At 44.3% G+C, this 25,545-nt stretch overlaps 1 protein-coding gene across 2 annotated transcripts; it reads right to left on the bottom strand.

The window, feature by feature from the left end:
• Positions 1-519: 519 nt before the first annotated feature.
• On the bottom strand, positions 520-22,527 carry LOC129707705 (troponin T, fast skeletal muscle-like). 2 transcript variants are annotated; one of them, XM_055652925.1, is made up of 15 exons: positions 22,394-22,527; positions 19,097-19,153; positions 18,975-18,988; positions 18,345-18,419; positions 15,327-15,338; positions 13,610-13,627; positions 10,530-10,551; positions 8,542-8,599; positions 7,490-7,606; positions 6,696-6,773; positions 5,836-5,949; positions 4,990-5,102; positions 3,393-3,483; positions 1,422-1,465; positions 520-773 (listed from the first exon to the last, which is right to left on the bottom strand). In XM_055652925.1, the coding sequence occupies exons 2-15, from the start codon at positions 19,129-19,131 to the stop codon at positions 722-724; spliced, it is 843 nt and encodes a 280-aa protein (XP_055508900.1). In that variant the 5' UTR covers positions 19,132-19,153; positions 22,394-22,527; the 3' UTR covers positions 520-721. The 2 variants fall into 2 exon arrangements, with proteins under 2 accessions (XP_055508900.1, XP_055508901.1); XM_055652926.1 differs by lacking the exon at positions 15,327-15,338.
• Positions 22,528-25,545: the final 3,018 nt, after the last annotated feature.

Consider the following 25,545-nt stretch of genomic DNA (forward strand, 5'->3'; position numbering starts at 1 on the left):
GCCGTCTGTGGCAGGGAATTCCACAAATTCACAACTCTCTGGGTGAAAAAGTATTTTCTCACCTCAGTCTTAAATGACCTCCCCTTCATTCTAAGACTGTGGCCCCTGGTTCTTAGCTCCGCTGATGGATAGAACGCACAAAATTCCACAAAAAAAGGTTTTCACTGGACCTCAGTACACGTGGCAATAATGGTAATAAACTAAACTGGAATCCTGAGCAAAGCACAAAGCACTGGAGCAACTCAGTGGTTCAGACAGCATCTGTGGAGGGAATGGACAGCTGATGTTTCTGGATCAGGACTCATCTACAGACTTCAAAAGAAGGGTCCCGTCCTGAAACTTTGTCTGTCCATTCCCTCCACAGATGCTGCCTGCCTGACCCGCTGAGTTCCTCAGCACTTTGTATTTTGCTCAGGATGCCAACATCTGCAGTTCCTTGTGTCTCAACTATGTAATTTTGCTCATAATGGCTTGTTTTAATGCGCAGTCTTACAAATTTAAAATCGACATCAGCAAAAATTCTATTTTTTTTTTTTAAACGTGCATTTTGAAATCTTTTGACTTTGACACCAAGAGATGAAATGCTGTTTGCAATAATGCAGAGAAACCATTGTTCATTTAATTGTCAACATAGAAAAGTCATTTATTGGTGTTTAGAAGTCCGTCCTTGCGTTCGGGGGAACATCACAAGATGCAGATCCCGTTCTGTTCTGGTCACCGATTATTTCCAGCGGCCACCCACCTTGGCTTTGCCACGAGCTCCCTTCGTACTGCTGCGGTTAGCAAAGAAAAACGGCGCTCGTGAAGGTCTCATTTTATGACAAACATGATCAATATAATAGACACAGCTTTCCTGCAATCAGGTGACATCTCTGGGGAAAAGGTACAGGTGACGTTTCGTGTCGAGACTTTTCTTCAGATCGAGTTTCAGGGGGAAGGGAAAGTAGAGACACGTCACCTATTCTCATTCTCCAGAGATGCTGCCCGTCCCGTCGACTTACTCCAGCGTCTTGCGTCTATAGTTGGTTTAAACCTGCATCTGCAGTTCCTCCTCCACATGATAAATATAATGCTGACTCAGTTCACATCCGAAGGTGCCCAGTATAACATTTACTGAAAAACAGCACCTTTTATCTTTCTCAAATGAATAACAACCATTGGTGTGATAGATTAATTCATCACATGCCCAAACACAACCATGCCAACTGAGATGCCTCATCTACACTGGTCCCACCTTCCCACATTTGGCCCATATATCCTTTCTAAATCTTTCTCTCCATGTACCTGGCGACATGTTTTATTAAACTATTATACCCAATAATATTTTGTGGACCAATTACTGAATTGCTTTGTTATGCAGGAGGGACCTGATAGAAGTATGTAAAATTGTAAAAGGCAAACAGGAAGTTGTTCATACTTACAATTTCCCCATTTGCTCCTGAACTCGGATCTGCAGAAGGCTGATCTGGAAGAAAGAACATGCAGTGAGATTGTGTGTCATCTCCAGTACTCTGATCTGGTGATTCAGACTGTAGGGAGTGACTGGAATGCATTGGGAGACTGCAACTTGGATACTTCAGTGTGACAATGCTTTTTTTCCAATATAACTCCTAAATGCAGGTACAATTTAAAGTATTCCCCCATTACCATCATCGTGAACTTCTACCGCTGCACCATCGAGAGCATCCTTACCAACTGTTTCACAGTTTGGTATGGCAACTGCTCTGTCTCCGACCGGAAAGCACTGCAGAGGGTGGTGAAAACTGCCCAATGCATCACCGGTTCCTCACTCCCCTCCATTGAGTCTGTCCAAAGCAAGCGATGTCTGCGAAGGGTGCTCAGCATCGTCAAGGACTGCTCTCACCCCAGTCACAGACTGTTTACCCTCCTCCCATCCGGGAGGCGCTACAGGTCTCTCCGTTGCCGGACCAGCAGGTCCAGGAACAGCTTCTTCCCTGCGGCTGTTACATTACTTAACTCTGCACCTTGGTGATTACCAGTCACCCCCCACCCCCCCCCCCCCCCCCACTCCTTCCCCCAGATAAATTGCGCTACTACTACTACTGTATGTACGTATGCTCATTATTCTATGTTCGCTCTTCTGGGGAGATGCTAACTGCATTTCGTTGTCTCTGTACTGTACACTGCACAATTACAATAAAGATTGAATCTGAAATCTGAATCTGAATCTGAGTGAAGAAACTGTGCTTTCCAACTTCAAGAGCAACTTGGGCGCAGCAGGAGAGTTGCTACCTTACCGCACCAGAGACCCAGGGTCGATCCTGACTGAGACTGCTGTCTCTATGGAGTTTGCACGTTCTCCCTGTGACTGTGTGTGGGTTTTCTCCAGGTTCCTTCCACACTCCAAAGTAGTACAGGTTCGTAGGTTAATTAGCATCTGCAAAATTGTAAATTGTTCTTCTTGTGTTGGATAGCGCTAGTGTACGGGGTGATCGCTGGTCACAGTGGGACGAAGGGCCTATTTCCACGCTGTATCTTGAAAGCAGTTTCTTCCCAACAATCATCAGGCTCTTGCACACGGCACAACACTAACCTCACCGACTAATTATCTTCTATGGACCGTGATTTTGGTTGCATTATGGTTTTTGCATTCTTCCAGTTAACTGTTATTATGGTTATTCATTTATTTTATCAATAATTATTATATACTATCTGTTTGGTATTGAGTTTATGGTCAATAAGGTGCAAACGGCAGGAATTCCATTGCATTGGTATCGGTACATATGACAATTAAACTCGGTTGACCCTTCAAGATGGAAAATGGAGTCACGTTGGTGGCACAGCTTGTAGAGCTGCTGCCTCACAGCGCCAGAGACCTGGGTTCTGTGTGGAGTTTGCATGTTCTCCCTCTGACAATGTGGGCTTTTTCAGGGGACTCCAGTTTCCACCCACATCCCAAAGACGTGTGGGTTTGCAGGTTAATTTGGCCTCCGTAAAATAGCCCCGTAAAATAGGGAGTGGAATCATAAGATTATAAGATCATAAGTGATAGGAGAAGAATCAGGCTTCGGCCCCTCAAGTCTACTCCGCCATTCCATCATGGCTGATCTATCTCTCCCTGCCTTCTCCCCATAATCCCCGACACCTGTACTAATCAATAACATTGATAACATTGAGCTAGTGTGAACGGGTTAACTGTGTGGGCCGAAGGATCCGTTCCATGCCTTGTATCTAAATGAAATAAAAGCTACAAAGAGACATTTGCCTTTGTTGAATCCTCAAAAGAACAAATCATTTACCAATGATGACAGGGAAATTTTTCCATTGCAGAACATACATTGTTAGTGTACAGAAAGCGACCATTCTGACGGATTGTATTTAGCATATTAGTGATTTAGTTTATGAAAAAAAACCGCAAAGAATCCACATACTTCATATTTCTGTCTCTTCAGATTCTCACTGAGATCGAACTTCTCCCCCTCAAGTTGTTGCAACCATTCTGCCAGCTCCCTTGCCTTCTCCCTAAAGCGACGGAATGTAGACAGGAAGTTTAAAAGTTCAGAAAAGTTTATTCTCATTTGGATGATTGGAGGGGCATTTGCCAGCACACCAATTCCACAAAACGTAGTTGCAAATATTTCACCCCGTTGATTACGAATGTTGCAAATCACCCAGCCCCTTAAAAACCACCGGCAGCACGGTGGCACAGCTTACAGCGCCAGAGACCCGGGTTCCATCCCGACTATGGGTGCTGCCTGTACGGGGTTTGTACGTTCCCCCTGTGAGCGGGTGCGTTTTCCCTGGTGCTCTGGTTTCCTCCCACGCTTCCAAGACATGCAGGTTTGTGGGTTGATTGGCTTCAGTAAAAAGTTATAAATTATCCCTCGTGTGTAAGATAATGTTTGTGTGCGGGATGATCGTTGGTCAGTGCCGACTCGCTGGGTCTGTTTCTGCGTACATCTCTAAATTAAAGGACATTCCCACTTCGGCCTTTCTGTCCTGGGCCTCCTCCATTGCCAGAGTGAGGCCACATGCAAGTTGGAGGAACAACACCTCATATTCAGCTTGGGTAGCTACCAGCCCAATGATATGAACATTGAATTCTCCAGTTTTAGGGAATGAAGCAACAACAACTCACTCCCCTTTTCCCCGTCACCTTTGACCTATATCCCTTCCTCTGACCACATTTTATGACTCTTCTCTCATCTCACCCTTTTGTCTTTTTCCCATCTCTGGCCTTTGTCCTACCCTAACCTTTACTGAGTCTACCATTCAATCATGGCTGATCTATCTTTACCTCTCCATCCCATTCTCATGCCTTCTCCCCATAACCTCTGACGCCCTTACTAATCAATAACCTATCGATCTCGGCTTTAAAAAGTACCCAGTGCTTGGCCTCACAGCTGTAGGTGGCAAAGAATTCCACAGATTCACCACCCTCTGACTAAAGAGGCCTCTGGCATATCCATTCCTGCAATCTCCCTATCTGTCCCTATGCTCACCATCTCTGTCCTCGCATTCTCCCTATCTGTCAGTGTATTCATCCTATTTGCTCCCACATTCCCACAATACCTCTCTCATGCCTCCTATTCCTACCAACATTCCTCCTATTCCCACATTCACCCTCTCCACCTCACATTTTGCCTATTTATTCTTCCATTCACCTTGCATTCTTGTATAGATTCTACTCCTTTCAGTTACCCCTAACATCACTGTACAGATCTGTCAGCCCAAACCCAAGGAATAGCTCGACAAGCAAACTAAACTAATCAGCAGGCATTCTGTGGCAGTGCCAAAGTGGCAGGCAGTTCTATGGTTCCTATTAACACAAGCACTAAGCTACAAAAACTTCAACAGAGGAGCTATTTTTTCTGAAGAAGAGTCCTGACCCGAAACGTCGCCTATCCACCTCCTCCACCAATGCTGTCCGACCCGTTGAGTTATTCCAGAACTATGCATCCTTTTCTGTAAACTAGCCTTGTTTTTAGACTCCAGCTAATTTTACAAATGTTATTTGCCAGTTCTTACTTGAGTTTTTCTTCGCCGAGATTCTCGGTGTTGAGAGGTTTGCGCCTGTCCGCCAAAATCTTTTTCTTCTTTTCTCTCTCCGTTTGCCTCTTGCCACCTTTACGGCTCTCAGTCTGTCGGGCAGCAAAATCCGGCTCAGTAAATGGGATCTGCGTTAGCCCATTTTACCAATGGCGGCTTTAAATCATTCCCATTAACAACTTAAGGAAACCAAGTCCTTCTCTTTGACGTAACTAAATTAATGTCTTCCCCCGTGTCTACAATACTACCAGCTATTTTCCACATTGTATCCCAGTCCCGGCTGTACCACGACAGCAGGCTGGCTTGACCACTGTGGAACTGGGAGGGGGAAGTCACCGAGCCTGGCCCCTGCTCGCCCCCGAAGACTGGGAACCGGGGAGGGAGTGGAGGGAGTCCACGCCGGGCGCGAGAGGAAGGGGACGATTAGAAAAACTGGGGTGGGGGGAGGAGCGTGGTCTTGCCTTCAGCACCTTCAAGGTCAGCTGTGGGAGGTGTCCCCAGGGCACAAAGGTTACAAAGGCTGAAGATGGCAGGGCAAGGTGAGGGGTCGACAGGTCGCGGGACGACCAGTTGGAGACGATGGCTGTAACGGGATTTTATGGTTGCAGCTGGGACTGGGAAATGGTGTCAAAACCTGGCGATTCCTACATATACACTCAGCGGGCTGTTTCTATGCATTATGTGCTGAGCCAGGGATTGTACTCATATACAGCAATAATCTTATTGATCCGTGTGCAAAAAAATAATCTCACTGTACCTTAAAGGAACCATTGAACTGTACGTTACAGCAAGTATATTCAAGGGCTAAGGTGTAATACTCCGTACCTTATGCAGGTAGCTTCCATAGTGCAGTGACATATTGGACAGAACCTTCTTCTTCTTGAAATCCTCTTCCACCTTCTTTCGAAGTTCCTCTTCTTCTTTTCTTGTCTTTTCCTCCTAACGAGGGTAGATTAAAACATGCCGAGGAGTCGAGTAAAACTCAATTGCTTTTCAATTTGTTCAAATCAAAAAACTTTCACTGCATTGCTCTCGAGGGCCAACAGCGAGTGTTTGAATGTGTAGTTTATTGATGGGTTAGCAGAACAACATCCATCGTGGTATCGTTTTGCTGAATACCTTCGCTCAGTCTGCCTAAACCTACCTGATCTCCCAGTTCCTCAACACTTTAACTCCCCCTCCCTTTCACAATCTGACCTTTCTGTCCTGGGCCTCCTCCAATGTCAGAGTGAGGCCCAGTGCAAATTGGAGGAACAGAACCTCATATTTAGCCTGGACAGCTTACACCCCAGCGGTATGAACATTGACACCCCTTTGTCTTCCTTTCACCTCTAGCCCTTGTCACTTACTCCACCCCTCTGCCAATCACCCCCTCACCTGTATCCACCTATCATTTGCCAAGCTTTGTCCCACCCCCACCTTGCTCTTCCAGGCTTCTCCTTCCCATAGGTCTGAAGGGTCCCGACCCGAAATGTTATCTGTCCATTTCTTCCCCCAGAGATGCTGACTGCCCTGTTGAATTCATCCAGCTCTGCATCTGCAGTTCCTTGTGTGCCCAAAGTCTAGATGGATACTGGCTCTCTCCCCTCCCAACACCCCATGGTCATCTAACAGGTGCTTCATAGTCTCTACTTGGCCGCTGACCCAGTCCCAGACCGATCCGCTCCGAGATTCCAATGACTTACAGCCGCTCGGTTCAAACGTTCCTTCGCCTTTTCTGCCCGGATCCGCTGTTGTTCCGACCTTTCTGCTCTGCGCTTTTCCTGAAAAGATATTTTTATTTGGAAACTGTCACAAAAGAACATTGCACCTTCTCCCTGCGACCACGTGGGTTTCCTCCGGGCGCTCCGGTTTCCTCCCACATCCCAAAGACGTGCAGGTTTGTAGGTTAATTGGCCCAGTGTAAACTGCCCCTTGTGTGTATGAGAGTGGAAGAGATAGAGGGACAACATTGAACCGGTGAACGATGGTCGGTGTGGACTCAGTGGGCCAAAGGGTCTTACTCCATGCTGTAGACATATTCTAGACTGTTCCAGCTGGTAGGGATAAAGATTTCCATGGCTCTATTTTGAAAGTGGACAGACAATTTATCCCGGACATCTTGGTTAATAATTTGCACACACTATTCTTTAAAGAGAGAGTGAGGTTATTACCAGAGTGGTGTTTGTGCAAACCTAAATGATAGGTCAGATTCGGTCTCAGAGTTGGGGGAAGAAAGCTGCAAAAGAGAGGCGGGGGCAGGACAAAGCCTGGCGAATGATAGGTGGATACAGGTGAGGCCAATTCAGATCCTTGCACAAGATCAATGTTGCGACCTATGTGGATCGCACAAAGATTGTAAAATTGTCATTTTATGCAAGGGTCTAATATTTTGACCACAGATAGCAGTTACTAACACTTAGATTTAAACATGCGCCACTTGCAATAAGTGGCATTATTTGATGTTATGTTTACGATAGATCGGTCATCTGAAACGTACAATTCTGTCTTTTAAAGCGATAAGCTCCTCTTCCTCCTTCTTCCTCCTCTCGAAATGAGACTCGATGAGAGCTTGAAGTTCCACGAGATCCTTTTCCATACGCTTCCTCTGAATGTCCTGCAGGCGAGAAGGAACCAATAATGATTGAAGAGTAGCACCAGAGATCCGGGTTCGATCCCGACTACAGGTGCTGTCTGTATGGAGTTTCGAGGGGTATGGGCCAAACGCAGGCTGGTGGGACCAGTGTCGATGAGACATGTTGGCCAGTGTGGGCAAGTTGGGCCAAAGGGCCCGTTTCCACGCTCTGTGACTATAACTCCATCCGTTTGCTAAGTGGAATAGACATGAAGGGGGAATGGGGAAATATTGAAAAGCATGCAAGAATGAACTGCAATTATCATGGAAGATTTTAATTTGTACGTTGATTGGACTCATCAAATGCAAGGGTGCAAGTGGAGACTCCTTACTCCAGGATTGTTTCTCCAAAGCAGTGCGTTAGAAAATCTAACAAAGAACAAGCTACTTCGGATTTGGTCTTGTGTAATGAGATATGATTAACAAACGATGTACTGGTTCAGGATCTACCATGATAGTGTTAAGGGTGGCACAGTGGCACAACTGGTAGAGCCGCTGCCTCACAGCGCCAGAGACCCGGGTTCGATCCTGACCTCCAGTGCTGTCTGTGTGTGGAGTTTGCACGTTCTCCCCGTGACTGCGTGGGTTTCCTCTGGGTGCTCCGCTTTCATTACCAAAGACGTGCGGGTTTGTAGGTTAATTGTCCCTCTGTAAATTGCCCCTGATGTCCAGGGAATGGATGAGAAAGCGGGATAACATAGAACTACTGTGAACGAGAGATCGATGGTCGGCGTGGACTCAGTGGGCCAAAGGTCCCATTTCCATGTTGTATCTCTAAACTAAACATGGTAGAATCCCAGACACAGTTTGGGCCCAATGTCCTCAACTTATAGAAGGATAATTACAATGGTATGAAGGTTGTACGGTGATGAGTGGTATTGCAGTAAGTACAGAGCTGAGAGAACAAGTATACTTGCATCAAAGTCAACCTTTTCACCATCGGGCATTTTGGGAGCGAGAGTTGGCACAAATAGTCTAGGAGAGAGGGGGAGAAAGATTCATTTCATTTCCGTTTACGAATTTCCGGTTTAACAATATAGCTAGTTTATAAAATTGCAATGTGGTATAAGATATGCAAAATCACAAACAAAACACAAAGTGCTGGAGTAACTCAGGGGGTCGTTTTTGGTCAGGACCCCTCTTCCGCACTTTGTGTTTATTTTGTTGTAAACCAGCATCCTCAGCTCCTGTGCCTACATCTCACGGCCCCACTGGGACATCTCCTCAAGGTGTGTCTACTTTGAAGAAGTTCTCTCTCCGTCAGGATTTCTGCAAGAGCCTCTCTCATTACTTCTCCTCTGTGATTCCTTCTCGTTCCCCAGCTCACTCCCGGCCCGCACTGCCATGCTGCCTGACCCACTGAGTTACTCCAACACTTTGTGTCTTTTCTTTGGAAACCAACATCTGCAGTTCTTTGCATCTCCTTTGTAAAATCACCATCCCCAATTAACCGATTATTTCATCGCCACAGGTCACTGATTATGGGATCTTACTATGTACAAAATGCCTCCCACTTCTCTTGCTTTGCAGCACCAGAGTCCCAGGCTCGATCCTGACTATGGTGCTGTCTATATGGAGTTTGTACGCTCTTCCCGTGACCGTATAGGTTTTCTCCGTTTGCACCAGTTTCCTCCCACATTCCAAAGCCTAGTGTGTAGGATAGAACTAATGCTGGTCGGCACGGACTCGATGGGCCAAAGGGCCAGATTCAACGTTGTGTTTCTAAACTAAACCAAACTGTGATTGCACATTGTAAATTATCTGAAGAAGGGTCTCGACCCGAAACGTCACTCATTCCTTCGTTCCATAGATGCTGCCTCACCCGCTGAGTGTCTCCAGCATTTTTGTCTACCTTCGATTTTTCCAGCATCTGCAGTTCTTCCTTAAACACTGCACATTGTAAAGTATTTCATTGGCTAGAAAGCTTTTGGGACACCCTGGCACAGCAAAAAAGACAGATTACTTTCTATCTGGTTCTACCATGTGGATAATACTATAATTGCCAATTTGATTTATCCTGCAAAGGCTGGGGTCTCGAGAAAACTAAAAGATGCAAATATTGAAGGAACAGATTAAGGCAATAAAGAGCATTGTACATAAAAATGTTTGATATTAACACGAATACAAAGGCTCACATCACAGCAGAAACTCGCCTGTTTAAACATAGATCTCTAGAGCAAATGGAACACAGTTTTAACGTGAAATATCCCAGATCGTTCATCGTTGTTTTTGAATGCAGCTTAGGTCCTTTATTTACACCAGTTTAATGGCGGCTGAGATTACCTTGCAACCAATTTATTCTCATGAAACTGCAAAATCACGTTTATTTGTCCAATATATTAGCATTATTCCCAGTTATTCAATCATATATTTATTTTCACAGAAATATTTGAGGCGCAAAACAAGTATAATAATTTCTTGTACACTTCACACACCAGGTAACTTAGAGAAACAAACAGAAAAGTTGCCATGGACTGAATACAAAATGTAACTTGGTTTATAACCAAGAAACAAAACCGTTCTTATTCGTCTTTGAATCGTACGATATGGAAACAAACCCTTCGGCCCATCAAGTCCACAGAGACCATCAATCACCCGTTCACACTAGTTCTGTGTTATCCCACTTCCTCATCCACTTCCGACACACCAAGGGGCAATTTACAGAGGGCCAATTAACCTACAAATCCGCACCTCTTTGGAATGTGGGAGGAACCCGGAGCACCCGGACAAAACCCACGCAGTCACAGAGGGAACGTGCAAACTCTACACTGACAGCATCCAAAATCAAACCCAGGTCTATGAGACAGTAGCTCTACCCACTGTGCCACCAGGTTTCTATGCTGTAGGGCTCTAATATATTCCAAAAACTTCACGAGTTTTACAAGTGTTTAAAGTTATAACTTACTTTGGTTTAGGCTTGGCCTCTTCTGCAACAGAATAAAACATGGACATAACTTATGTATTGCCACGTAATACAAGATTCTCTCTCAAACAATATTTAACTTTGGATAAATCAGAATTTACAAATCCATGTGGAATCAGTGGTAAGCGACATTACCTCACAAAATACTGATTAGTCACACGTGTTTTTATTGTCATATGCCCCGAAACAGAACATTGAAATTCTTACTTTCAGCAGCACATCAGATATGTAAACATATTATTCTACAAAACCCATTATGAACAACAACAAATCATTCAAAATATTAAAAAGGCAAATAAGTAAATATTAGCGCAAAGTCAAAAATAATGTCCACCAGTCTATATAGCTTGGTGCCTATTTGGAGATTGTAGTGTTTAATAGCCTGATGTTGTATGGAAGAAGCTGGTCCAGAATCTGGATGGTACAGTTTTCAGGCTCCTGTACCTTCTTCCTGATAGCAGGAATGAAATGAGAGTGTGGCCAGGATGATGTGGGTCTCTGATGATTACGGGCTGCCTTCGAGACAGTGACTCTCGTAGATCGCTTCTATGGTGGGGCGGTGAGTACCCGTGATGGACTGGGCAGCGTCCACCACTTTTTGCATTCGCCTTCGTTCCTGGGGGTTCGAGTTGCCGAAGCAGGCCGTGAGCTCAGTGAGATTAAAGGGCAATTGTTCAAAGTTAATGCGAGTGGTGGATAAGTAATCCAGAGGTCTCTATAAAGAACCCAGGGAACAAGAGTTCAAATCCCACCATGAAATTTGAGGAATTGAAATTAGTTTAAAAATTATCTGGGATTAAGGGATAAGACTGGCGTTCCTGATGGATTGGAGTTAGCACTGCAGTGCAGCTGCTGAGGAATGTACTCGCACTTCAGCTGCCTGTGTGGGGATGGTACGACTCTGATGCTGGTGGAATTCCATAGCAATGCTGGCGGAATTGTGCAGGGTGTTTGTTAATAAAGGAGCAAAGGGGAACACCTATCCGTTGGGGATTAATTTAAAATTACAGGCTTCAAGGCCAATTCTGGAGTATGGTGTACCTAGCAATTATACGAATTTTTTTGGATTCAGCAACTAGTTACAGAGAAAGGTTTAACAACAGGGCTTTATATCAACTCTCACAAGGTGAAACGGGGACTATCCTGCACTCTTCATGAGAGGGATAGACGGGTTGACTGCAAAGCTTTTCCCAGGAGAGTAGGGCATATTCAACAAGGGGACATGACTTGAGAATTAAGGGACTGAAGATTAGGGGATTATCAGCGGGAAGATTACAGAGATGCTGGCTGTGTGGAATGACTTCCAGTGAAGGTGGTGGCAGCAGGTTCGTTTTTATCATTTAAAAATCAATTGGATAATTATATGGATGGGAAGGGAATGGAGGGTTATGGTTTGAGCGCAGGTATATGGGACTAGGGGAGATTATGTGTTCGGCACGGACTAGAAGGGTCGAGATGGCCTGTTTCCGTGCTGTAATTGTTGTATGGTTATATGGTTACCTCTCCGCTCCCCTTCGAAGCCTTCACGACCTAGCAATTCATTTTTGTGGATCAATTAGGCATGATTAAACCAACAGCAGTATCAACTCCATCACAATGCCTTCTCTCCATATCCCCTGATCCCCTTATTCTAGCAATTGGGGCTGCAAACATCCAGGGAAGTTGCATCTTAAATAATAGCCAATGAATTATGGAAAGATCAAAATACCCTGTAACTCAACAGGTCAGGCAGCATCTCTGGAGATCATGGAAAGGTGACGTTTCAAGTCGGGACCCTTCTTCAGACTTGAACTGAAATGTCACCTATCCATGTTCTCCAGAATGCTGCCTAACCCGCTGAGTTACTCCAGCACTTTGTATCTTCTTATAGAACAGTTCAGCATAGGAACAGGCCGCTAAGTTACTCCAGCACTTTTTGTGTTTTGTTTTGTAAACCAGCATCTGGGTTCCTTGTGTCTACATTGAGCAGTATGGCACAGGAATAGCTCCTTCAGCCCACACCAAACGTGACGCCAATATAAACTAATCTCCTCTTCCTGCATGTGATCCATATCCCTTAATTTCCTGCATATCCATGTGCCTATCTAAAAGCCTCTAAAATGCCATTAAAGTATCTGGCTCCATCACCACCCTGGCAATGCATTTCAGGCATCCACTACCCACTGTGTAAAAACCGTGTCCCATACATCTCCTTTATACTTTGTCCCTCTCACCTTAAAGTCCTTGACATTTCTCAACCCGATTCTTCTGCCTTCTCCCTATAACTCCTGACGCCCTTACTAATCGAGAACTAGCTCAAGAACTGCACCACTTTACCAAGAGGTATAGCTGCAGGCCGAACTCTTAAGGAAGAGGTCAATGCTATATGACTGCAGGCACGAAATTTCGTTCAGACTGAAAGGTCTGAATGACAATAAAGGAAATTCAATTCAATTCAATATAGTTATGGTAGGCGCAAGGAACTGCAGATCCTGATTTACAAAGAAAAAACACAAAGTGCCTGAGTAACTCAGCTGGTCAGGCAGCATCTCTGGAGAACATAGATAGATTATGCTTCAGATCAGGGCTCTCATTCAGACCAGGCAGACACCAAAGGGAGACCACGGGGGGAAATGGAGAAGCACTGGCCACATTTTGTGCCTTCCACCACAGTGATGAATGCTGTGGTGGATGTTTGTGTTAAATTTTTAGTGTGTTTTTGTGTGTTCTTTATCATTGTACCACTGCTGGCAAATTCATTTCACTTGCACTTCATGTGCAATGTGACAAATAAAACTTATTGTATATTGATTGTAAAAACTGTCTTTTGCTCGTAAACTTTCAACAGTATACATAGCCAACCAATCCGTTATACATTCTAACCTGGTATCTTTCAAACCATCTAACTCACAAGCTGAAACTTAATAATGCGTTTTTAGATTGCAAGACATTCTCATTTATTGTCTGGCATCCAATCTAAAATAGAGCTTTGATTTCACTTAACAAAATTCCTTTGACTCTCTGCATGCGATTAAGCATTTTTCTCAAATGTTTCTAGCTGATAATATAAAAAATGACAATACCTTCTTCAGTTTCTTCTGCTGAAAGAGAGAAAACACAATTAGATGGGAAGTGGTAACAAAAACATCGAACTATAACCAGTATTCCCAGGCAAGACATATTGGTAAATCAGCTGTCGGTGAGATGCTTTAGCTCAACAGAACATTTAGAAGATAAAGAAATGGGTGTTTTCTTTGCCATGAAGAACACAAAGTGCTGGAGTAACTGAGTGGGTCAGGCATCATCTCTGGAGAACATGGATGGGCGACGTTTCGGGTCAACAATGGTTGAAAGACAGTAGGGAAGTAACGAGATAAATGAAGGACATACCTTAAGAAAGGAGATGAGAAGGAATTTCTTTGGTCAGAGGGGGGAGAATCTGTGGAATTCATTGCCACAGACGGCTGTGGAGGCCATGTCACTGGGTATTTTTAAGGCATAGGTAGATTCTTGATTAGTGCGGGTGTCAAGAGTTATGGGGAGAAGACAGGAGAATGGGGTTGAGAGGGAAAGATAGATCAGCCATGATTGAATGGCGAAGTAGACTCAATGGGCCAAATGGCCTAATTCTGCCCCGATGACATGAACATGAAATATGCAGTAGCCAGGCGGTTAGGCTGGGGTCAAGGTTCAGATTCTACAATTAATTAGTAAACTCTGACTCTTAGCTTCATTCCAATTAACGAGCACTAGAAAGCCTTTCACTTACGGACATGACACTTGGCCAATAAATGTTAGGATCTGGCCCTTTCCTAAAAATGAATATACCTATTTTTCATCGAATAAATTAAACTTTTCATCACAGCATATCCAAGTTTGGAATTAATTTTAGTTTAGAATAGAATTTAAAGGCGAACTGAATTTAGAATGCAAATATTATTTAAAATTAGACACAGCAAATATGTGCCTACATGGTCCAAATTAATATTGATAATTAAAATAATATACCATTGGTGATAATTATAACTTTATTGATAATTTCAGATAACTAACTTAAATTGGCAACACATGTGCATTCTCAGTCTAAAACGAGAATGGTTTTGTATCAACACTCCATCACTGTAGCCCTGATCCCCCCCTTACACTTCCTTAATCATATTTCCGCAGGGAATCCGATTGAGGCAGGTCTGCTCTAACAGGCGTTTCCATAACATGAATGAATATTATTTGCATTACATAAGCTGAAATAGTTCTGGTGCAATTTGAATCAGGAACTAGAGAAACACTTACATGTTACTATGGAAATTGACAAGCGGGAAAAAATCTGTCTTAGATTCAAACAGTTTAGGGGAAAACTGTTTCCATGTTACTTCTCAACAGTAATCAGTTACCATTGCCTCTTAAAAATTCAGCTTTTACTTCAACCAGGGAAGGCCATTGAAACTGGTAAGTTGTCACTTTTATTGACATTAGTGCAGGGACACTCTGTTAATCAACGTAACATACAGCTATTTCTAACAAAAATAAACGTGTTGCCATTGAAAGTACATTTCCTTATGAATATTCTGCAGGGAAAATAACTTTGTTATTGCGGGTCTGAAACTCTCTAGCCGCTTATCCCTCCAATTAAAATATCTGGTGGTGGGGACTGTTGTTGCTTCTGTTGGCATCTACAGGGCTGGGCTGCTATCATGGGCCCCACGACACAGGGAAGCACTAAAGCAACAAAGCATTTTGGTGGATGACGGGTAAAGGTTAGCACACACCATGCTGGAAAGTGCAAACGAACAAACAATGTACCTTGGGGAAGATCTGCATGTTGGATGAAGAGTGCGAATAAAAAGAGTTGAGTTAAACGTCAGGTAAACTGAAAGCTAATAACAGCTCGATAATACACAAAGTGCTGGAAGAACTCAGTGGGTCGGGGTACAGCATTGAAAGGTACAGCATTGAAACAGGTCTTTTGGCCCACCAAGACCAAGGGCAATTTACAGAGGGCCAAGCAACCTACAAACCCGCACATCCTTCAGATGAGGGAGGAGACTGCAGCACACGAAGGAAACCCAAGTTCATAGGGGGAACGTACAAACTCCGCACAGACAGCACCCGAGGTCAGGATCAAACCCCAGTCACTGGCGCTGTGAGCCAGCGGCTCTACCCGCTGCACCACTGTGCCGTCCACTTTGAATCTTTATCACAGATTCCTGAATTTATGCTCGTGTCTTTTCAGGAAACATATCAGATTGAGTTCTTGCAGCACTTTGTGCTTTGCTCAAGATTCCAGCATCTGCAGTTTCTTATATCTTACTATAGACAATAGGTGCAGGAGTAGGCCATTTGGCACTTCGATCCAGCACCACCATTCAATGTGATCATGGCTGATCATCCCCAATCAGTACCCCATTCCTGTCTTCCCCCCATATCCCCTGACTCTGCTATCTTTAAGAGCTCTCTCTTGAAAGTATCCAGAGAACCGGCCTCCATCGCCCTCTGAGACAGAGAATTTCACAGACTCACAACTCTCTGTGAGAAAAAGTGTTACCTCATTTCCGTTCTAAATGGTTTATCCCTTATTCTTAAACTGTGGCCCCCTGGTTCTGGACTCCCCAAACATCAGGAACATGTTTCCAGCCTCTAGCGTGTCCAAATCCTTAATCATCTTATATGTTTCAATAAGATCCCCTCTCATCCTTCTAAACTCAAGAGTATACAAGCCCAGCCGCTCCATTCTCTCTGCATATGACAGTCCCGCCATCCCGGGAATTAACCTTGCAAACCTACGCTGTACGCCTACAATAGCAAGAATGTCCTACCTCAAATTAGCTGTACCTGCATGCTTACTTTCATTGACTGATGAACAAGGACCCCAGATCCCGTTGTACTTCCCCTTTTCCCAACTTGACACCATTTAGATTAGTAATCTGCCTTCCTGATTTTGCTACCAAAGTGGATAACCTCAAATGTATCCACATTAAACTGCATCTGCCCACTCACCACCCAGCCTGTCCAAGTCACCCTGCATTCTCATAGCATCCTCCTCACAATTCACACTGCCACTCAGCTTTGTGTCATCTGCAAATTTGCTAATGTTACTTTGAATCCCTTCATCTAAATCATTGATGTATATTGTAAATAGCTGAGGTCCCAGCACCAAGCCTTGAGGTACCCCACTAATCACTGCCTGCCATTCTGAAAGGAACCCGTTAATCCCCACTCATTGTTTCCTGTCTGCCAATCAATTTTCTATCCATGTCAGCACTCTACCCCCAATACCACGTGCCCTAATTTTCCCCACTAATCTCCTATGTGGGACCATATCAAATGCTTTCTGAAAGTCCAGGTACACTACATCCTCTGGCCCTCCCTTGTCCATTTTCCTAGTTACATCCTCAAAAAATCCCAGAAGATTAGTCAAGATTTCCCCTTCGTAAATTCATGCTGACTCTGACCGATCCTGTTACTGCTATCCAAATGTGCCGCTATTTCATCTTTTATAATTGACTCCAGCATCTTTCCCACCATCGATGTCCGGCTAACTGGTCTATAATGCCCTGTTACTAATTGCAACTTGATTGGCTATTTGTTAATAATTTGCAGTGGGGTCATCGGTGACAGCCTCAGCATTTATTGTCCATCCCTAATTGCCCACTTGAGCTGCTGCAGCTGCACTGGTGTAGATACTTCCACTGTTGGAGAGAGAGAGAGAGATCTTGAATGACCTCCTCATGACCACGAAGGTGGTCACTGGAGACCTTTGGACTATCTTTGATCAGATTTCATCTTACACAACTGTTAGTCATGTTATTCCCTTTATCTTGTATCTGTACACTGTGGATGGCATGAGTGTAATCATGCATAGTCTTTCCGCTGACTGGTTAGCACACACCAAAGGTTTTTCACTGTACCTCGGTACACGTGACAATAAACTAAACTAAAATAAAATATTCCAAATATTCACCTGCACACCATGCTATATGTGACAGAGAAGGATAGAGTGTGACTGGGAGGTGATGGAAGTCCTTATCCATGGTGGTAGGGACTGAGTATATGGGATGAAGAAGGGTCCCGACCTGAAACGTCACCCATCCTTTTTCTCTTGAGATGCTGCCTGACCCACTGAGTTACTCCAGCACTTTGTGTCTATCTCCAGTATAAACCAGCATCTGCAGGTCCATTCTACACAGTTACATTTTGCGATTTTCCAGTGGGCAAGAAAGGCAAAAAGGCTCCAATAGCGTAGATGACAAGTTGAAAATCAGCCTTACATTTTTATGGTCTCATCCGACACAAAACTGTGTGGTTGAGCAGAACATTTTTCAGTGCCAAAACCTCATTTGTCTGACCAGTGAAGCAGCCAAATGACATGCACGATTCTTTCCTCCATCTGTTTTGGTTTAGAAAGGTAGATATTCAGACAGTCACAGAGCACGGAAACAGACTGAACAAGATGCCCCATGTATTTGCTTGTATTTGCCCCATATCCCTCGAAGCCTTTCGTATCCATGTACCTGTCCAAATATCTTTTTAATACTGTTGTACTACTTGCCTCAACCACCATCTCTGACAGCTCATTCCAAATACCCACCACACAAGTGACTGCAGATGCTGGTTTACACAAAGTGCTGGAGTAACTCAGCAGGTCAGGCAGCATCTTTGGAGAAGGTGGATAGGAGACATTTGGGGGCGGGGCACTACTTTGCAAACTGGAGGGCACCATTGTGTGCTGGAGATGTAAACGTCATGCTCAATGGGATGAAGTTAACTCAGAGTAGAACATACACAGAGTGGCTTCATTGACAATGTAGATTATAATGTTACCTTCATCCAGCTTGGGTTCATCCTCAGCCGCATCTTCCTCAGCAGCTTCTTCTTCCTCTTCTGCTATTTCTTCTACTAATACAAACATTTTAAATAATCCAGTTAGTTATGCAACAGTCTAAACTCAGGAAGAATTCCTGTCCTCGCCATTCCAAATATTAGCATCTAGGAGGTGCTGCAGAATTTATTTCCCAACTTTCTGTTTAATCCCACTTTTACATCCACTTTCGCATTTCACCGCAGATGTACTGGAAACCACGTTGAACAAGCTAGGTAGGTAAATATTTCTCTCAACTTTAGTTTGGTTTAGTTTTGGAGATACAGCCACAAGGAGGGCAAGACAGGCACCATTGTGCAGATGCCGAGAAGTGTGTTCAGCTCAGGTTGAACAACTAATCTTGTATGTGGAGAAGAAGAAGGAGATACAGCAAGAAAGCAGGCCCTGCTGCCCACCGAGTCCGCGCCACCCATCGATCACCCGTTCACACTAGTTCTATGTTATCCCACTCTCATCCACTCCCCACACCAAGGGCAATTTTACAAAGTAGCAATATCTTGGTGGATGTTTGCTCTGCAGAAAATAAGGTGAAAGAAAGAAAATGTGTAAAATGGTCAGAAATAGTGCCTTACCTTCCTCCTTCTCCCTGTTCACAAAAGAGAAATAAGCAAAATAAATCATCAATAAAATAAAACACTTGCTCTTTCAATTTGACTGTAATATGACAATACATAATATCATTTATATTACTTACTGCATCTCTTCTAAGAGCTCCTCTGTATCCGCCATGATGGTACAATCGGTTATGTATCTAACAAAGGTAAAATGTGAAACGACTTTTTAAGGTGGTTTCTCCAAAAAAATAGCTCAGAACATCACAGGCATGCAAAAGTATGCCAGGCATAGATAAGGTAGACAGTCAGAACCTTTCACCTAGGGTGGAGATGTCAAGGACTGACTTTTGAAAATGTCAAATGTCAAAGAGTTAAGAGAGTGTTTTACAGTCATAGGCCCTAAAATAGAACAATAACATTCTTTACTTGCAGCAGACCTGTAAACACTGAGAGATAATATAATAATCAAACAAAAAAGTTCAATACTTTTTTAAAAAACACTATATTTTTAAAACATTTATTTTATTAGAAGCAATTGTACAAGGAGAAAGTAATCGACACAACAGTTACACAATTTTCATACAGCTTCAGTTTTAACATTTTATAAACTAATAACTAAATCGGAAAAAAGAAAAAAAGAAAAAAGGAAAGAAGGGAAAGGAAGAAGAAAAGAAAAAAGAAAAGAATTTCGAAAAAGACACGAAAGAGAAAAAATAAAAACCCCTGAACTAACGAAGCAGTGAAAAAAGCGGAGATACATCCCACTACCCTTCCCTACGTCCGCTCACCTGACCCTAGCGTCGGTTTTGAATTTGTGTTCAACCATTATGTCGTTGAAGAAATTCAATGAAAGGAGACCATATTTTGGAAAATTGTCTGGTTTGGCAGACAATACAAGCCTTATTTTTTCTAGATGTAGTGTCTCGGTCATTTCCGTGATCCACATCTTCACTGTGGGGACTGTTATCTTTTTCCAGAATTTAAGTATACGTTTTTTCGCAGTTATTAAACGATAAAAAACATTATTTAATGCAAATGAGCTTTGCGTCCCAAGTGCAACCAGGCCAGTTCATATTTTGGAGCTCGGTTGGTGTTCGTTGTACTCAATAGCCTGATAGTTATTGGGAAGAATATTGCTCCTGTTTTCAAGCTCTTGTACTTTCTTCCCAGTGGCAGGAGGAATATTAGAGCGTGGCCAAGTTGGTGTGGGTCCTAGACTAGAGTTCATGGCTTTGAGATCAGCGAGGGGAAGTTTAAAAAGAGCAGACCACAAAGTGCTGGAAGAACTCAGCAGGTCAGGCAGCAACTGTGGAGGGAATGGTCAGACAACATTTTTGGTTGGAATCCTTCTTCAGTTGAAGGATATGGATGAAGTGACCCTACTTGAAGTGCCCCCGTTTTATGGGCCAGGTGTGCGGTCCATTGCTGAGGACAGACCCACGGCCCCTCTGGATGGAAGTTGTGATGTGCCACTCTCTTTGTTTACCTGCACAGCTCTCCAAAGCTGAAGGTCCCTCCCTGGTGGTTACTAATCAATAGATGCCTCTTAGAAGCCTGTGGACTGAGCAGCATTTGATATCAACCCCTCCCCCCCCTGGCAATGGCTCACAGTTTGCCAATACAATGTGGCCCCCTGCAAAGTTAATTTGATGTGTAGAAGGTTCAGAATGTTTGGAGGTTTTACTTCACTCATAAATCAGGCTGATAGTCCAAGCAAGCGTCTTGTCATGTTTGTTTGCCAATCTTCTGATGTCAGAGTTCACACGGAGGCATGTAAAGGATCTCAAAAGTCAAAATACAGTGGGAAGAATGTTTAAACTGTCCCTCAGGCTTGTAACTATTATCCCGCCGTTCAGGCACTGAGCACGTACTCTGGGAACGAACAACTTGTCATCTTTGGCATGTTGCAAGAAGAAAATATCTTAAACTACACACTGAGAACAGAATGGTCTGTTGAAGAATGAGTATTATTTAACGTGCTATCTATGTCTTGCCAACTTCCCAAACCAAAGGAAAAAAACAAAACCACACAGAGAAACAATGCTCGCTTTCTTTTAATCTATTCAAGGCATTTACCATTCGCCCCTTACTGATTGAAGAATGTACAACATAGAACATGGAAGTGTACGGCACGGGAACAGCTCCTTCGGCCCACAGTGTCTGTGCTGAACATGATGCCAAGTTAAAAAACAAAAAGATACAAAGTGCTGGAGGAACTCAGTAGGATAGGCAGCATCTCTGGAGAACATGGATGGGCGATGTTTCGAGTCAAGATCCGTCAACTATCCATGCTCTCCAGAGATGCTGCCCGACCCGCTGAATTACTCCAGCACTTTGTGTCTTTTTGTGTATTCACCAGCATCTGCAGTTCCTCGATTCTATGTGTTTCAGAACTATTCCAAATTAAACTACCCTCTAATCTGGGAGATTACTGGGTAATCTCCTCTGTCTGCACATGATCTATATCTTCCATTCCCTGCATATCCATGTGCTGATGAAAAGCCTCTTAAACGCCACTATCGTATCAGCCTTCATCACCCGTGGCAGCACGTTCCAGGCACCCACCTGTGCAAAAAACAAAAAAAAACACTTGCCCCACACATCTCCTTCAAACTTTGCATCAGACAACGATAAAGAAAGAACATTGATCTAACTTCAGGTAATTCTGTGCTGGGCATTGTTACATCTCTAGAATTATACTTGCTTTGGTAAAAAGGCAGGGATGGTTTACAGGCAGGGATGGTGGACTTTCTGAATTACGCCAGCTTCAGGAGGGGGATACAATACAAGGGACATCGGGAGGGGTGGGGGAAGTGGGGCAGAGTTCACAGACCCTGACACCGATGAGATGTCCTTCTTTGGAAAACAACGGGAAGAAACCCCAGTGTGTTTAGTTCAGCTGTGCCTGCTGTCCCCGGAGACACATTCCGTCATTCCTCCTTGAGATAAATGATACCCAGGTTTTGATGGTAGTCGCTGAATCTAAAACCTTTCAGAACTTTCCTCCCATTAAACCCATTCCATATCCCAGTAACAGTCGATACTTGGTGCTGTTTAAAAGGAAACAAACTTAGCTAAAAATGTTCCACCAAAGATCTCACGCTCACATTGGCCCGTGTAACTGAGAACTTCTTGGGAAAAGTTTTATAACTATTCCAAAGAATAACATTGATGAACCTCTACAAATAAATCTTTGTCTACAGTGTAGGTGTGAATCTGAAGTTTGCTCCTAGTTGAGCACTGTGGTAACTGATCAGCAACTCAGTGAGTAAAGTTAATAATTGTGCAAGTTCACCAATATAACATCTCCTGCAATAAATATAAAACTCCCCATGGGTTGCCCTCTTTGCATTGATGCTTTATATCCACATTGGTGCAACAGGTTTTGCACAGATACAAGATTATGAACGGAGCAAACAACCGCCGCTGCATCTCACCTGCTTCGACTTGCAGCCAGGAGCAAGCGCCGCTTCTGCCCACTCTCCCCGCTCTCGCCTGCAGCAATGCGCGCTCCCCCCCGATGCGCGTTCACATTTAGCACGCGCGCTCCCGCAGTCGGCCTGCGTCGTGGCCGCGCCCGCGCCCTGCCATTGGCCATGGGGAGTGTTTGTGCAAGGCGGGGGTGGGCAGAAGGGGAGGCTTGGCAGTGCTGGGATTGGTGGGCGAGGCAGAGGGTTGGGTGGAGGGGGGGTCTAGGTCTTTGCATTCACCTTATTCCTGATGTCCCAGCAAGATTAGCAGGTGCCCTGTTGTATTGTGGCCTGGCATTGGCACTGACAGTCACAAACCTTTCCCCAGGGTGGAAATGTCAAAGACTGGAGGACATAGCTTTAGACACAGCGGCAGAAGGCCGTAAAAGCTAAGTTCTCCTAGACCAGCCATGATTGAAAGGCAGAGTAGACATTATGGGCCAAATGGCCTTATTCTGCACCTATAACTTATGAAGATTGGGTAGAAACACAGAGCCTTTTACCCAGAGTGGGGAAAACAAGAAACTGAGCACGTGGGTTGCAGGTGAAGAGGGAAAGATTTCGTAGGAACCTGAGGGGCAAGGTTTTCACACAGAGGGTAGTGGGTGTATGGAGCGAGCTGCCAGAGGAGGTAGTTGAGGCAGGTTTTATAACATCATTTCAAAACACATTTGGATAGGTAGACAGGGAAAGATTAGAGGGATATGGACCAAATGGTGCATCTTCATTGGAATAGATGTTGGGCTGAAGGGCCTGTTTCCGTGCTGTATGACTATGACTCTATGGCAGAGGGTGGTGGGTTCCTGGAATGCGGTGCCATAGTGATTAGTCCCCTGTTACCATGACAAGCAGTACCCCCTTTGTTTTGGCTGTAAACACAGACAAAGATAAGCTGTCGCGACACACGTCATCTTCTCAATCAGTGTGGCCCTGTAACATTTGCACCTGTGTCCATTTCTCATGTCTCAGGAGGGTCAAGAATCAAGTGTGTTTAATTATAGAGACTAGGAACTGCAGGTGCAGGTTTACACAAAAGGACACAATTCGCTGGAGTAACTCAGCGGGTCAGGCAGCATTTCTGGAGAAGTTGGATAGGTGACGTTTCAGATGGAAGCCCTTCTACAGACTCAACACCATTTAAATGTCGTATATGTACAAAAATCAGAACTTTGAAATTCTTAATTACAGCTGTACAGCAGGTCTATAAGCACAATCCTCATAGATAACATTACAAAGTTCATTAAATTATGTTATAAACAAGCCATGTGGAAAGAGCAATCCTGTCAGAATTTTTTCCCCGAAAATCCTATTCATAAAATATACAGTCAGACATTTAGAACATGTCAGTGTATCAAGCAATTCAGTATATTCACTTAGAAAATTATGAATGTTTTGTTTCCAGGCATTGTTTAGTTTAGAGATACAGTATGGAAACAGGCCTCTCGGCCCTCTGAGCCCACACTGACCATCGATCAGCCGTTCACACTAGTTCTATGTTATCCCACTTTCTCATCCACTCCCTACACACATAGACAAGACCCGAGGTCTGGATCCACCCTGTGTCTCTGGCGCTGTAAGGCAGCAGCTCCACCAGCTGTGCCACTGTGCCGCACCTTGTATCAATTGTATCAATGAGTTGTTTAAGAGTTTATTACACAGGATCCACTGGCCACAGACCCATACACTGGTCTCTCCCCACAAAAAACATTGCGCTGGTTGCATTAGGCTTCAGGGTGTTCCTCAGCATTCCTCTCCCATCTCTCAAAGTAATATCCCAGTTGGAAGTATCCCCACTGGTAGACAACTCCTTGAACTGGAAGACCAGCAGGTTTCAGGGCAGAAGGTGAGTCCAAACCCAAAATGTTGCCTGTCCATTCCTTCCACAGATGTTGCCTGACCCGCTGAGTTCATCCACTTTTTTTTTCAAAGTGTCAGGGGATCAGTTTCTTCCCAACAACCATCAGGCTCTTGAGCACTGCGCAACACTAACCTCAACTTTTATGGACTGTCTTTCATTGCACTAATGACTTTGGGTTTTTTTGCACTGGTATTGCGGTTATAACTTTATTGACTTTTTTATACATGTATTATAAATGATCTGTCTGTGTTGTTTTTACAGGCTGGCCAAGCTTTAGCAAGTAAGAACTTAATTGTCAGTCCATATCACAATTAAACACCCCTGACTCTGGAAATGGATAGGTGGAATTTCGGGTTGGGACCATCCTTCAGACTGATTGCAGGAAGCTGTAATAGAGAGGTGGGGATGAGAGAAAGCCTAGCAATTGATAGGTGGATACAGGTGAGAGGGGTTTAATGTGCAGATGGGCAGAGTAAATGACAAAGGCAAGAGGTGAAAAGGAACAAAAAGGTGTCAGATAAAGAGAGAAAGGCGGGTGAATGTCAAGCCAATATCCTAAGGTGGGCCAACAGTTCACTGACTGCTGGAAGAACCTTGGATACGCAGAACAAGAGGTCATCTAATCCCCACTAGTGGTGCATCCAGTAAATTCTGTGTTCCAGTTTAAACATGTTTCAGGTCCTTTTTTGCTTGAAAACAATACTTGATTGTATTGATGTATAGTATTGTCTGATCTGATGGATTAGCATGCAAAACAAGAGTTCCACTGTACCTCAGTATCGGAGCGTGGCGCCATTGTGTATGGCTGCCTTGCCTACAGTTGTTTGCCCATGTGGGGGGAAGGGGGTAACTGTTTTTCTCAGTCCCTACCTGGTGGGAGATGTGTCTTTCCTCCGAGCCGCATCTTTGCCCCCTCCTCGCAGCCTACCAACGGGACTGGAGCGGCGTTTCCTGTCGGAGACCGGCCAGAACTTCAGCTTTGGCGGTGATGCAGCGATGAAGTACCATTGCAGAGCGGGCAATGCCTTACCAAGGATCGCCGTGTGTTAAGCTCCGGAGTGCTGAGACCGCCGACTCCAACATCGCAGAGCTGTGGGTGCGGACCTTCCAGCTGCGGGCGGCGCTGAGTTTAACATCGCGGAGGCCTGGGATCTTTCGCCGAGATCGTCAGTGTGAATCTCCGCCCAGCGCGGCCTGTGGACTTCGGAACTCCAAGCCGCTGAGAGTGTTCTTCCGAAGCTGGAGTTCCATCATCCGGCGA

The sequence above is a fragment of the Leucoraja erinacea genome, chromosome 22, assembly GCF_028641065.1.
Source record: "Leucoraja erinacea ecotype New England chromosome 22, Leri_hhj_1, whole genome shotgun sequence".
NCBI lineage: Eukaryota > Metazoa > Chordata > Chondrichthyes > Rajiformes > Rajidae > Leucoraja > Leucoraja erinaceus.

What these genes read in the sequence shown, in the direction of transcription:
- LOC129707705 (XM_055652925.1), bottom strand. Translation starts at nt 19,131, where the DNA reads ATGGCGGATACAGAGGAGCTCTTAGAAGAGATGCA. An exon ending in GAGGCCAAGCCTAAACCAAA is followed by an intron (nt 8,600 to 10,529) that starts GTAAGTTATAAC and finishes CCTCTCTCCTAG; the next exon opens with ACTATTTGTGCCAACTCTCG. An exon ending in GTGAAAAGGTTGACTTTGAT is followed by an intron (nt 7,607 to 8,541) that starts GCAAGTATACTT and finishes TCTCGCCTGCAG; the next exon opens with GACATTCAGAGGAAGCGTAT.